The sequence below is a fragment of the Planococcus citri genome, chromosome 2 (genome assembly GCF_950023065.1).
Source record: "Planococcus citri chromosome 2, ihPlaCitr1.1, whole genome shotgun sequence".
Classification (NCBI taxonomy): Eukaryota; Metazoa; Arthropoda; class Insecta; order Hemiptera; family Pseudococcidae; genus Planococcus; species Planococcus citri.
Genome location: NC_088678.1, coordinates 73268401 through 73283756, shown reverse-complemented (window position 1 = coordinate 73283756; position 15356 = coordinate 73268401). Strand labels below are relative to the sequence as shown.

The 15356-nt window shown below is 33.0% G+C and overlaps 1 protein-coding gene and 2 long non-coding RNA genes across 3 annotated transcripts; all 3 read right to left on the bottom strand.

Annotated features, from left to right (window-relative positions):
- Positions 1-1085: 1085 nt before the first annotated feature.
- On the bottom strand, positions 1086-5221 carry LOC135837671 (uncharacterized). Its single transcript, XR_010557235.1, has 2 exons — positions 4163-5221; positions 1086-3385 (listed from the first exon to the last, which is right to left on the bottom strand). It is a non-coding gene; the product is annotated as an uncharacterized LOC135837671 (long non-coding RNA).
- A 1832-nt stretch (positions 5222-7053) lies between these two features.
- On the bottom strand, positions 7054-11623 carry LOC135837670 (speckle-type POZ protein-like). The gene is made up of 3 exons (XM_065353025.1): positions 11107-11623; positions 8586-8812; positions 7054-8431 (listed from the first exon to the last, which is right to left on the bottom strand). Exons 2-3 carry the CDS (start codon positions 8762-8764, stop codon positions 7540-7542), a joined length of 1071 nt encoding a protein of 356 aa, XP_065209097.1. The 5' UTR covers positions 8765-8812; positions 11107-11623; the 3' UTR covers positions 7054-7539.
- Positions 11624-13664: 2041 nt separating this feature from the next.
- On the bottom strand, positions 13665-15195 carry LOC135834376 (uncharacterized). Its single transcript, XR_010556660.1, has 3 exons — positions 15004-15195; positions 14705-14895; positions 13665-14470 (listed from the first exon to the last, which is right to left on the bottom strand). It is a non-coding gene; the product is annotated as an uncharacterized LOC135834376 (long non-coding RNA).
- Positions 15196-15356: the final 161 nt, after the last annotated feature.

Here is a 15356-nt window from a genome sequence, read left to right as displayed (position 1 = left end):
TTTCTTGAAAAGGTTTTATTACTCTGGTTTGTTAGCCCAAAACAATGAAAAAGGTTTTTGTCAGCCTTTTCCTCATCAATTACCTCAAATACCTGTGTCAAATTTTATAGAAACATTTAAAGGTAATGTTAATTTGTCTTCGAATAATGCAACCGATAATTATGATTCTACAAGCTCAATTCAAATTTATGAACAGAGTTATGGAAATTATCTCAATTTCAGTGATACAAAAAGATGTCTTTCCGAAAATAAGGAAATTAATGATTTTATTGAACCAAAAATTGTACCTGTTTCTCAAGTTTACGAACAAACTTATGGAAATTATCTTGATTTAAGCCATGTAGGTACGAGATTTTCTAATTTTCACAAAAAACCAGATCACGTAATTATCGATATGTCTTTTATGGATGATTTTTGTGAGGCAAAAGTTTCGAGCAAATCTTTGGAACTTGTGAATGAAAATACAAATAATTTCCAACTTGAAATTTTGAACTCAGACAAAAATCACGCATGTGATTTCACTCATAATTCTTTGAAAATGGAATTTAAAATCATTGATGATTTTCCCAAAGCAGAAAACTCAAATAATTTTTGTCCTGATTTTTCACCAAAGTTTGAAACTCGTGAGATCAAAATATCTGAAAAGGCTCATTCAGTTGAGAATTTTTCGGAGATTGAAAATATTAACATAGTTGAGGTATCTGAACCCCCAATTTTATCTCAAGTTTGTTGTGATTCAGAAAACTATGTTTTCAGTTCAAGTTTTTCTGAGTTTGATTTGTTAAAACTAGAAAATGAAATATTTTTTGAGCTAATCATGTTTGAGTCGTCTTCAAATAGTGTTACTAGACCACAAACTTCAAACTTGATAAATTTAGGATCACAAATTCCAAAAGTTCATGATAAACTAGTTTTAGATGTAACTATAAGTGAGAACTCTCACAAATCCAACGTGTCTGAAGATCTTGAAGTTGAAATCAAACTTATAAATCCTTTTTTCAAACTTGTCAATAATTTTGATACAAAATTTATAATCATCAGTATAACAAAACGTTATTTAAAAATGATTTTTGATAAAACCTATCTCTCTTATTTTACTGCATTTTCTCATGCAGGGGGCAAGTCTGTATCTTTTGTAAAACCTTTGCAGGATCATAATTTTTGTGGATATAATAAAATGTTCGATGATCAATTGATTTTGAAATTTATTTTGATTTCCCTGAAACGCAAAAGGAAAAAACGTTTTTTAGATCTTTATGGTTCGCTTTCCTCTGTAAATTTATTCGCTCAAACTGCTCGAAGATATTGATTTTTCTGATCAATTAATTTTTATTCTCGAAATGAAAATGATAAATTTTTTCTGATTTAGTGGCATTTCTATGCACATCTTTGTGATCAAATTTTCCAACTTTCCAGTTTTTCTTCCTATTTTTTCCTACTTATCTTTTTGTTTTCCTTTGTTTTCCTTTCCTACTCTCTGGAATGGGGTGAGGGACTTTTGTCCAAGCCTTACATTCCAGAGAAGGTGACAGACCATGGTGCAGGCTTGTTGTTTTCCACCTACGCAAGTCTCACGTTGGTGTCACTCTCTTCTCCTATTTTTTTATTTTTCCATGATGTCTCCCAATTTTTGTCTCTTTTTCCTCATACTTAATTATTGTCCTATATATTTTTTGTTTTTTTTTTTAATTTATTGTTTTGTTTAATTTACAACGCGATAAAATTAATTTAGGTAATTTTTGATTGTTTATTATTATTTCACAATTTTGTTATTTTCATCTATGTTCAATTCAATTTTCTCCAAGCTTGCTTTGAGAAATTTGAATTAGCCAGGGGGCATATGCAACGGCCAAAATTGTGATTCCAAACTTATCCGATAAATTTTCCAATTTTTCGAGGCATTCGCGAATTTTCTCAATAATATTTGGCCGCGCTCGGTTTTTTGATTTTTGTTTATGTACTCGCTAAAAGTTTGTCTTTTTTTTTCCATTCTTTTTCAATTCGTTGGTTCGTCCATGTACTTTTTCTTATAATTTTTTTATGTACGCGAATTCGCAAAATTTATATAATATCTATTTGTTTCATGTACTTTTCATGTTTTCTTTATAAATGAATTTATCTAATGACGATTTCTACTTTTTGTATCGTCATGTCTGTTACAACTCGTCTAAATTCTTTGTTTTTCCGGTATAAATGTAGTGCAACATTTCTTCGAAGGGCTCTTGCTCGATATCTGTGATTACGATGTGGTTATTCCGGCTTTCTTGCATTTTATTTCTGAACATTGTGTTGAAAACCGAACTGCGAGTAGCCAAAATGATCTTATGAGCTGGGTAATTTTTACCTTTGACCGAGACTGTCACGTCACTGAAGTAGTCGTCCAGGTAACATCGTTCGAAGTCTTGCGAGATGCTGGATTCCGAAATTTCGAAAAGATTTGGATCCGGTGATGAAGTGGTGACGATGTCATTTGCTTTCCAGTAGCTCACGCAGCAAAAGATCGTCACTTCATCTTGAAACGTACATTCCTTCATCTTCTCAACACTCATATCAAAATTCAAAATCCTCTGTGGATTTTTCATAGGGGTAATGTCAGTAATACCAGCATTTTGGGTTTTAATTTTCTGACCATCAGGCTTCATGAAAGAGATTTCAGCACTTCCAGTAATAATACCGTACGTTTCAACATTTTCGTCGCAATCAAAATATACTCGTAAGTTGAACGAAGCATACCAACTACATCCACTGGAACAAGCATTCAAAATTTTTCAAATGTCGTGTTATGTATCAATTTTGCCAGTCTATTACATATCTTACGTGTAAGATGATAAAAGGGTATAATAGCGTATAAATAGGTAGGTATAGCCTATAATATTTAGAATTGGTCATAAATTTCTTTCTGAGATTATAAGTTTTTTTTATTCAATAATTGACAAAGTAAGAAAATAAACGAAAAAATGGCTCATTTTTTGTTTAACCATGATCGTTAATTAATTCACTTAATTTCACAACTATTGGATTAATACCTACTATAATACAGTCAATCGAATTCAGGGAGGAAGTAAACTAATACATAGATGGTATAGGTAAGGTAAGTATAGAACAAAAATTCGAAATAGTCGAAATTCATACTTCAAATAAACACGGTGATCTGAATACCATTTTAAATCATCGCCGACGGCTGTAAACTGCGATGATTTGATCGTTTCGTGTTTTTTTTGGACGAGACTCGAATAACGATCGATTGTCCACGAGAAACAGCATTTCTTCTTATGCAACTTCGTGTAACAGCAGTTTTTAGCGATTCTTTTTCTTTCACATTTCGTCACAAGAGTATCGCTCGACATGTCTACTTCGCCAGCTTTTACGGAGACGTTTCGAAAACCTGGAAAAAATATTCAAAAATTTGAATTACTCGTACATATGAATGTATGTACATTAAAGACTAGTATATTCTTCTTAGGTACTCGTACTTATTTGTTGGTCAGGAATCCAAGTAGCCGAAAGTGCTTTAGAAACCGGGGATTCTATCGAAATTTTGTTGAGGGTAAAAAAATTATTTTTCAAATGTAAGGTAAGTATACCTATGTACTGGTTCAGGATTAGCGGAAATATCAAAAAAATCTCCCCCCCCCCAGTGTTGATGGGAGGTCAAAAAGCGGTGTTTTTCCATTGCAAGAGAGGACAAAAAAAAATTTACCGGAACTGCAGATTGAAATTCTTTCTTGTCTCACGATATCCAAAACGTAAAATTTTTCCACTCGTCATTTAAATCGCTGCCGTTGGAAGGGGTCAGATAGCAATGATTTAGGGGTTGATTTTGAACAGCAACAATCTCAGAGCAGAGCTTGATACCAGATTGAATATTTTTCATGAAAAAATCTGGAGAAAAAAAGAAGGGATGGTCAAAATCAATATTCGCTGTCGTCGTATGGTTCACGTGTAACTTCATTATTCAAATTCAAATCACAGCAGTTTTCAAAACATGGCCATGAACTTTCACTAAACTTCTGAACATCTTTTTCATAATGATGAGTGTCAAGCTCAGCTCTGATACTTGCTTTTTTGAACAGTCCCTGCATTGCCCCTCAATACTTTTTCGACGTATAATTCCATTCTTAAACGTAAAATAAAATACGAAAACTATCATTTATAAACTCACCTTTTACCTAATGTATTTCTTTTTTACCGCTTCGAATAAGGTTTGGGCAGGAATTTGATCGAAAAACTGAATTTTTTAAATACACAACAATGAATAATCAATAAGTACAGCACAGCAACGCTTGGAAATTGAAAACTGAACGCACAATGCCTAGCTAGCTAGTAGCTATCACGTTATCAAACCATTTTCAGAAGCAGATGTAGGTAGCAGATAACATACAGAAGATCACGAACGCACAGTAAGCAACGAATATACTCGACACTCGTACAAGACAATTCGAATTCTGGCTTATCGCTTACCTACCTATACAATACATTTCCACATCGTCCTCGCATATTTATTGCGCAACTATTCGCCAATCAGATAGACGATTTTTAATTTCGATATCAAAGACAGACATTGCTAATGGATTTTCTGAGTCGGCCAGCCGGCACAAGGTTTCATCATTCATGCCGGAGGACGGGAGGAAACCTCCGAAATGAAACCGCATGAAGCCAGAGATCTCTTTCCAGTTTCCAGGGAAAACCTTCGAGATGTTGATAAATACTTTAAACGAATAGAGAATAAACCACCACACAGCTCGATTTCCAACTGCCCAAATATACTTCCACGTTTTCTGCAGCACTTTAAAAAATGCTGTATACATTGACAACTACGAGAGAGGGACTACAGAATGCCCAGAAATTGTAAAATTCGATTCGAGGAGTTGATATTGGTTTCAGAATTAATTTACATCATGTTTATCGAATAAATTTAAGTACATAGGCACCTACCTATGCATTTTTTTTTTACAGCATTCCAATAGTTGAAAATGGTCAATTTTGAATTTTAAATAATTTGTCAAAAATTGAAAAATCAATTTACACAGCTGAAATTTTGGTCAAAGAGATTTCAGATCATGTTCTTTCCAAAAATCGTGGTCCTATTTAAATCGAAGGCAAAAATTTTCAAGTTCAAGAGATTCCCAAGTTAGCAGGTTATTCAAGTGTCAAGTCATGTCAGATGTTGAATTCAATGTTTTCAAAAAATTCTGCCAAGTTCTTGATAGGTATTGTCAGACATTTAAAAGTTTGAAAACGGGATGGATTTCAAAATTAGCCTATTTAAAATTTCTTTGTCTGACTTAAAAGAACTCGAACAAAAAGGAGATGAATAATTTTTAATATCATGTCAGATTTAAAAACCACAAAAAATCATTTTCTTGCCCAACTTTTGAAAATTTGAAAAAAAAAAGTCATTGTTTTTATGTCAGACCTTTAAAATCGTGGAAAAAACTTGATACTTAAGTACTTAATATTTCACAATATTTCGACTTATTTTTGTAAAATATGAAAAAATTCTCATGAATTTTTAAATTTGAAAAAATCACCATGGAACTATAAGTCACTGAACGAAATAATATAGACGGTGACAAAACGGCAGCTAACGTTTCTTCAGCTCATCCATGATTTGAAACTTTCTTCAGAGAGGAGACTTCACTCAATTTTTTTTTCAAATAAGAAATAGACCAGATTTGATTTTTTTTTAATTCAGCATTTGAAAAATGCGTAACTTCAAAGGTTAAAATTCTGTTCAGTTGCGAATTTTTGGATATTTTTTCGATTTTTTCCCACCAGGTTCAAAACTTTTTCTGCTGATTGGAATACCTCTCTTTATAGAACAGAACGCACGGCTTATAGCCCCCTAGGGCCTTTCTCCCTCTCTTGGATATATAAGAAAAATAGGCTGTTAACTGTTTGCGCTTTTCGTAAATCGTTTGCGCTTTTAATCGTTTGCGCTTTTATACATCGTTTGCGCTTTTGAAAAGCAGGGGTTCCCAAACTTGTTAGTAACATCTAGGCACCTACTGGAAGGTGTTAGTACACAATACACATACAGAAGCATTTCTTCACTTCAACAGAGCCCCATAAATAGGTACCTACTCACATTTCTCTTCCCTTATAAATAACTAGAATGGGTAAATGATTGATATGTAAGTTGTACTCAGCGCATATGTAATGGGTATGAGAGTATACAGGTACGTTATACATTATATATGCGCCTTACATTAGTAGGATACATTCCTAACTACCTACATGCCGTTGACTTTATTAAATAAAGTGTTATCGATAAAAGTTGGTTATTGATACTTTTAAATTCAAAAAACAACGTTTTTTTCCAAAATTACCCAATTTGGAGGGCCACCGTTCCACCGCAGGGGCACGTGGGGAGCTGAAATTTTTTTTGGGGTCATTTCAACTCAAAATATCCAACATACTTCAATTTCAGCGAAATCGAAGACTATAAATTTTTTCCGCTCCACTCTAGTGCATAGGTACTTATTTTCATGTTCCTTTTTAACTAATTTTCTATTTGTTGTACGTTTATTGAAGATTCGTGTTTTTTATATCGAATTTTAATTCGCTTTTTTTATCTTCTCGCGTTTTTAATTGGTTATTTTTACTCGTTGTGTTGTTGCACTTTTTTAATTGATAATAAGTAAAATACAGAACTGTTTTTATGAACTTAACTATACATATTATCATTTTTTCCTTCAAAAAGCACCAACTACGAAAAAATGCTGAAACTTTCAGAAAATAATTCTCAAAAAATTAATATTTAAATGCTGTTTTGGGAACCACTGCTACTCTGACGAAATTTTAGTAAAAAGCGCAAACGATTGAAAAAAATACATCGTTTGCGCTTCCGTTGATAACAATTAGAAGCGCAAACGATGATTTGCCGAAAAATATCTACTTACGATACTGATGAATATACCAACAATTAAATTTCAGATTTCAGATCAACAACAATTCGTGTAAATATTCTTTTTTTTACACAATAAGGTAACAGCGGGAAAATTAGCACGATCACAACAACCATACCACTTAATAGTCCAATAAAACAAAATAAACGCTTGGAACTTTAATAACGTATATACAGACACTTAAATTTATGAATAAGTATTGACTAATAAAATGAAAAAATGAAAAGAAAAAAAGGGAAAGTAGTATCTAAGTAGTTACCTATAATTATATTGTATGAAAGTATCATTCTCATTAAATCGCGATATTCAACACGTTGCTTCAATTTTTTTCGTATGTATTCGATTCAAATTTGATACTCAACAGAAAAGTGTGAGGGCTTGGATGGGAAAAATATGAATTAATAATATTGTAACTCCACCGCCCCTCCCCAAAATATACAAAACGGCATAATACGCCATAATACAATTTTCAATTTTCACAATTGGATGTTTCCAATTCCAAAACATAAAATTCATACCAAAAACTAACTACTTACTAGGTACATACAATAATTACGTACAAAAAGCATTCAACATAAAATAGTCAAAATCTTTCAAATTTCTATCGCTCGCGTGAAATCTACAAAAAACATCAATCGAGTTTTTGCATTTTACAGAACTCAGCCATCATCTCTGTCAATAATTTAGCATTACCGGCAGCTAAATTTTTCCAAAATTCAGTATCATTGAACTCTTTGCAGCTCGCATAATTCTCTTTGATAAATCGAAGTGCACGCTCCTTCAATTCCTCAGCGCGATGCGTATCCGCCAATATTAAAATCCTGGTTGCATTATCGGTTGATATTTCTTTGAGCAAAACTTCCTCACACATGCTTCTCAGTTCATTGAGATCATATTTATCTGCTACTGGTAGCAATTCGAAGGCTGATTCGTCTAAATTCTTTACCTTTCCAGTATAAATATAGTATAACATTTCTTCGAAAGGTTCATGGTCGACATCGGTGATATCGATGTGATTTTTCTTGCTTTCCAACATGTCTATACTGAGCATTTTGTCAAACACGGTACTACGAGTAGCTAAAATGTTTTTATGAGCTCGGTACTCTTTACCTTTCACCGAAATTGTCACATCTTTGAAACGGTCTTCGGCGAAACATCTTTCCATGTCACTCAAAAGCCTCGATTCTGAAATTCTGACGGCTTTCGAGTTGTTTGAAGAAGAAATCGCGACAGTTTCATTTTTCTTACGATAGGTGAGCTTGCAAATAATAGTTAATGCATCATGCCGTCCTAATAATTCCTTTATTTGATTCATGCTAAATTCAGCCACCTTGCGATTACGGTTCTGTTCTTCATAACTAAGCTCGAAGGAATATGTTGTAAAACGTAAGGGTGCGTCAGTGGAGTAAATATAGGAATTAATAAGATAAACGTTCACACTTCCGGATACAGATTCACACTTTCTAAGATCAGCATAGCAATCAGGACGCAGGTTGATTGAAACATAAATCTCATCCGATTTTCTGAAATGAATATTGACCATATATGAATATCAATGCAATTACCAAAAAATTAGCTGTAAAAGAACAGCCACAGCTTGATTTTTGCAATACATGAATAAGTAACAAGCAAATAGTTTCTTGGACCTATATTATGTACTACCTACTTAGTACTTACGTCGCGTATCGCATGTGTTCCAAGCGCCAATTGAGATAATCATCAGCAGCCGAAAACTTTTCGGATTTCAGTTTTTTTCCTAGTTCTGGCAATGTACACGAATATTTTTTGATTTCCCACCAGTGAGTACATTCTCTTATTGACTCGACTTCCATGTCACAAGGGCTAATATTCGACATAATTAGTACCTATCTCATAAGGCGATCTGACAGGTAAGTATTGAAAAACTGTAACATTATTCAAAAATTAGAATATGAAATGAGAAATCGACTTGTACATGCTTAATACCTTAGGGGTTATTCATTTCATGCAAAATCAGCCAAAATTGGCTCGAAGGGTCGTCGATTTTTTTCCATATCCTGCATGTCTGTAGAGGTCATCAAATAATGAGAAATGTTGCAAACCGGAAGTCCTTATGATTTTTTTCGAGCAGGAGGGATATTTAATTCGAGTAATTTTCAAAGTGACTGCCAAATGAAAATGTCAAATTCCAAAATCAATGTTGCCACTTTTGATTATACGAGTATAGTAAAGTCCCTAAAAAACGAAAAGAAATTCTTTCTTACCGAAATAAAAAAAAAAAATACAAAAATTGCGTTAAACATCTAAAAATCTAAAAAAAAAAAAAAAACCGACTTTGTATATCATTATTTAAATGATGAAAAAATTCATAAAATATTTATTTTTACGTAGGTACCTTCTTACTTTTTCATGATGGCAGTATGAATATGAAAGATGAAATATTGGGTAAAGTACCAGTTATGGCTCACTTTTTTCAACCGTTCATTACACCATGAAAATGACAAAAAATACTTTTTTTTTTAAATGCAAATGAAAATTCCATCCTTCTACTACACATTTTCAGCGTTGAAAAATTTTTAAAAATTTTTGCCTAAGCGCCACGATTTTTTGAAAAATGGTCCAAAAAGCCGCAACCGGGCCCGGGGGCCCGGTTGCGGCTCTTCAATATTTTGTAAAATTGAAATATTTCACAGCTTACCTACACCTTTCCATACAACAAGACAGCTGGAAAAATTTCGAAACGTTCAACTTCACATAGAAAAACGTGTTTGAAAAAGTACCAGTTGTGGCTCACAAAATCAGTGAGCCGCAAGCGGACAGATATGGATTTTCTTGGCCGAGCCGCTAGTGGACATTTAAAAATTTTCAATTTTTTTTTGGTTTGCTTTGGTTTGTGTTTAGTTTTTTATCATTTCCCGCCAAATAGCAAACTCCAAGTCCTATTGAGTATAAAATTTTGATGCTACATTCTGAAAAAAATCAAAAATATTTAGTACCACTTGCGAATCACCCAACTTTCTGTCCGCTTGCGGCTCGGCAAATTTCGTACCATATGCGGCTCACACAAAAACTTCTGAAATTGATCGATTTTCGAATGAATTTCGTTCCTAGCACATCTAAGCTACACTTTAAGCACATACAAGCAATTTCTTATTTAAAATTACTAGCGAAATTTGCCTCCGAAAAATGTTGAAATCAACGTTTTTGTGTGAGATCGCAAATCAACAAAAGCTGCTGAAAGTTCGCAAATGAGCATGAATGATGTTTTACTAGCCTTCTACTTCGCATATAATGTATTTGTTCGATAAATTTCAAGGATTAATTGCTAAATTTTTCGAAAAAACTAACATCACCTTTTTGAAGTATCAAAAAATCACGCTTTTTCTTCAACATCAACTTTGATATTTTTTATTGGCTGTGTTATTGAACAAAACGCGATGTAATGAGTTGTAATGTGTGGTTGGAGGACTTGGGTATTAGAATATGGCAAAAAATTTAACTTTTAATCAATAGCGCTCCACACAGAGTAGTGATTCTCAACTGGTACGTTGAGCCTTAACTGGTACTTTACCCTTCTACATTTCAACTAACATTTTAAAAAATTTGATAAAAGCTTGAATTTTCGACGAGTGGTTATTATTTAGACATTTTGATATAGGTATTTTTGCAATTTTTACAATATTTTTGGACAATTTGATGTTGGCTTTTTTTTAGATTCATTACGTGTACTTAAATGTAAAATATGTCATAGGTAAGTATACTTAATTGTGCACAAAAACGCATTTTTTTGATAAATTTTTCTTCTATTTAGGCAAGAACGATTTTTTTTGTATTTTCTATCGAGAAAATAATAAAACAATCGAAAAAACTATTTTTTGAAATTTATTACTTATTTACAATCTTTTAAGATAATTTTCTCGTAAATATCAGCAAAAAACGTCATCGCGGTTTTTTGATATGTTGTTCTGCATAAAAAGGGCTAGGTATTTTTGATAATTGCACCATTTCTCATCATTTGATGACCTCTACCCATATTGTGCAAAATGTTTTTTAGCGCGACTAGGAATGTCAAGTTACTTTACCACACTCAGGAATAGTAAAGTAACAAACTGTAATCAACTTTACTATTCCTGATTCCTGAAGTTGTAACATACATAACATTACTCGTACGACGTACGTACAGCCAAACTAAGAGTAAAATCAACGTTAAAAAACTCACCTTGACTAAGAGCCAAACTTCCACACTATGAACGCGGCTGGATTAACTGAGACGATTTCTTTTTTGATAAAAACACTCAATCGATTCGCAAATGTAAAAATTTCTGTATTATACGATTCACTTCTTTCAATGTAAAATACTTAAAGTAAGTACGAAAATAAATTATAATGTACATTATGAAAAAATGAACTCATTTAAACATACAAAAACGAACGTCAACACTGTAGGTGTAGGTATAACTATAACTCTTGAAAATAAAATGCTAAATGCAGAATTGCAGATTACATCTAACAAACAGTAGTAATAAGCACAACAAGCAATAACCACGATTAGCCACGTATAGAAAATAATAATTCACTATTCAGTATTCATGACTCTTTCAGTCTTTCAAGCTACAGTCCTCAAAAACTGCACAAGATAGCGAAAAAAATTATTTCTAATCGGTTCCACCTCCAGTCAAAGAGACGATAAAAACGATAACATAATCGACGTCGACGACGTCTCAGCAAAGTCGGTCGAATTCATTTGAATTCGTTAGTTCTCTATCAACTGTAATAATTTGCAACAGCACCCACATTCTCTCCTATTGTAAGCATGTATGGTAATTATCGTTCATTCATATATTTCCACGTAAAGTCGAACATAATCACCTATTTTGATACCAGAGTAATGTACAAGTACCTACTTCCGATGTTAAATTCCATATTTAAAAAATTTGACTCATATTATTGAGCAATCTTAATGCATGTTTCTTCTTTTGAGATTTGAAAACAATGAACTCCCCCAGCCAAGTTCGATTTCGCTGTTTTTCCAACATTGCATATTTTTCATTTGAAGGCAAATTTTACCTAGGTACATTGAATAATTTCCTTCATAGATCTACATAATGTAGTTACGTTATCATTTTCTAACGCAACGAAATTCAAAAATTCGTGCAGCTTATTATCATCTTATCATTCTATGTTGGCGAGATTGAAACCAACATGCAATAAATCAAATTTGTCGTAGTTGGAAAATCGTAGGCATTTGAATTTGTAAATCATACAAATCGCCAATGACTGACTTACCCATCACCATTCTTCTCTGAATTTATAGACATAAAATCACTTACCTGAAACAAAAAATAAATTAACAGTTGATTAATATATTGATAACGTTATTGATACTTAATCATTTCATAGCGCTATTATTACTCGTAAAACACACAGCTCGTTCCCAATTGCCCTAATTGATTTCCACGTTTTCCGCAGCAATTTAAAAATTAATTTACCGGTACATCATGTTTATCGAATACCTATGTAATTGTAAGTACCTAGGCATTTTTTTTGTCAGAGGGTAGACTGGGCCACCTTTAAATTTTTGACCAAGTTGGCAAAAAAACGTAGAATTGAAGAATTATTTTTCACTGATGACCTCGGTTAGTGTTTTTAATGAGTTTTTGAATGGGATTTTTGGGAAGATTTATGTAACTGTATTTTGAAAAAAAAAATGTGGTTATATAAAGTTTCATTTCTATCTTCACTGCAGGACCGCACTTTTCAAGATCATCGAAGGAAACTGAATTCAAAATAATTGCAATATTTTCAAAGGCAGTGGTGCCACTTGACCTATTGGTCAATATAATACCTTTCAAAAAATCGAAACAAATAGCCAAAAACATAGAATTTTTTTTGAAAATGGCAAAAATGATTTAAAAAATTGACTTTGCCAAGTTCTAAAATATTTCCCCAGTATCAAGAATGATATCTTTCAATAGTTTCAATACATATTTTGGCATAATCAATGCGAAATTTTTGCCAAGAAAAATTTTTCAAAACACGAATTTATCCAAAAATAAGCGATTCGCGAGTTTTTAACCGCTCATGTAAAACCATCAAGTGGTTTTGGATTTCGATGGCAATGGCCAAGGTCGACTCAGAATTTCGAATACTATCTCTTGGAACTGACAATGAGTCATTTTTACAGGTTGAATAGGAGCTAGGGCGAAAAAACCACGATTTTTCCGAAAATGTCCCATATCTTTCATCTTTAAGGGCTCCAATCTCTCCTTCATGGGAAGCTCCGGAGCTAAAAATATATTTTATGGATAATTTTCAACTCAAAAATGAAGGCATCCATTGAATTTGGTCAAAATCTGCCGTTTTTTTCGCAATTCGTCCTAATATCTATTATCTTGAAGTATACAATTTTTATCACAGAGATTTAAAATCTTTGGTTTATGTCTTAAAATAAAGGGGCGTCAAAATTCGAATATCAACTCGATTCTTCGATCGGACATCTGAATTCTGAACCTCCTCACAACCACATTGTAGCTGTACCTACTTGAGATTTTTCTCGTTTTTCCTGTAAATAGTAGCCTATATTTTTTCCAAAAAAGCTAACCCTGCTTCAGTTTTCCCCGAAATAAAATTGAAATTTTAAAAACTCAAGGCTCACTGAACCTACCTATTTGAAAGTTTATTACACCGACAATGTTGAAAATTCCATCACGTAACAAAATATCATAAAAAAGAGTAGATTTTTAATACCTATACCTATATAAATATTATTTGGGCAAAATTGCAAAAATAGCTCAAAATGTCATCAAGAAAATTATTATGATTAGATGTGTACAAGGAAAAAATTCTTAAATCATCATCATTATCATAATAACACAGAATAACACACAAATAATACATACAATCAGTAGGTATGTACATATTAAAAACCGAACTACGACTACGAGCAGCTAGAATTGTTTTATGACCGTGTACTTTTTGCCTTTATCTGAAAATGTCACGTCTTTGAAATAGTCATCGTTGAACAATCGTTCGAGGTCGTTTGACAAGCGAGATTCTGAGACTTGCAGATTTGTCGAATAGTCCACGAGAATTGGCATTTCATTTGAAAAACTTTGGTGGAAAGCTAAATTTTGGTATAAGTACTGGTCCATTTTTCGGAGGCTAGGATACACAATTTAGGGGGACCACCTCAAATCCTCAATTGGGACATAAAAATGGACCAGTATACCAAAATTCAGCTTTCCACCGAAGTTTTCCAAATTACCTACCTCATTTTTCCTGCCAACTTCACTAGCCTAGAACTCATATCCTTATTTTTTACATACGTCAGTTTGCAAACTATTGTCAATTTGTCTTGAAATATGTACGTCTTCATTTCATCGAGAGATATGGAGAATAATGCGCAAACTCTTCGCCCCGCAGTATAGTCAATACTTAAGGGAATTTTTCTCGAAATTATTACTTCTCCTCGGTCGTGAGTCATCACAGATATTTCTACATTTCCCGATATTGGGCAGTACTTTTTGAGGTCGGTTTTGGATTCGGGATATAAGCAGAATAAAACGCATTCGCGACACTCGGAACTGAAATTAAAATTAAATCGATTACCAAAGGTACTGAAATACCTGCATGAAGATCGAAGAAATATAAGTAAGGTAAAAGCCACGGACGTCAGAAATCCGTTTAAAAATCGCATTATCTGTCCACAAATACATACAATCTCAACCTTATGCTCTCTCATCAATAATTAATATGTAATAAGCAACGACCAATCAAATTTTAAAAAGTAGAAAAATAAAAAAATACAATAATCATACCAAAACCGACAGTAATGAGAGTATTTATGACCTAAACGCCATTTTAAGCGATCTTTAACAGTGGAGAATGTAGAAGATTTAAATTCTTGTTCCCCTCGCTCAATGAGGCGCGAATATTGGTCGATTGTCCACGAAAAAGTACACTTTTTCGATTTGATGTAACTCTTTCCTTTGCAGAGACACTTGAAGAACTGTAAAATGATGTTATCTATTATTCCTTTCATTTGTACCTACCTATAGTAGAACCAAAAACGAAAACCGTCTAAGAATTCATACATTTATAGGTACCTACTACCTACCTTGGATGACATTGGAATTTTCCAAAAATTTACGTTTAATTTTCAAACAAGAATTATTTTGATCAAATGATACGCTAATTTAAACACATTAGACTAAACTGAACGAAATGTCGAATCAACACAACTCTCACGAAATAAAAATCCACTACAGTTATGAATGAACACAGCCCACAGATCACAATCTGAATTCCGAGTCGGTGAGTAATCAAGAATTATCGCGGTTTATGTAATAATCTACCAATTTCGATATCACAACAAAATTAGCGCGAGGATAAGTACATATTAGTACCTACCTAGGTATTACGATGATAACCCTCTTTATTATTTTTTTAAACGCCCAGTCATTCGAAAAT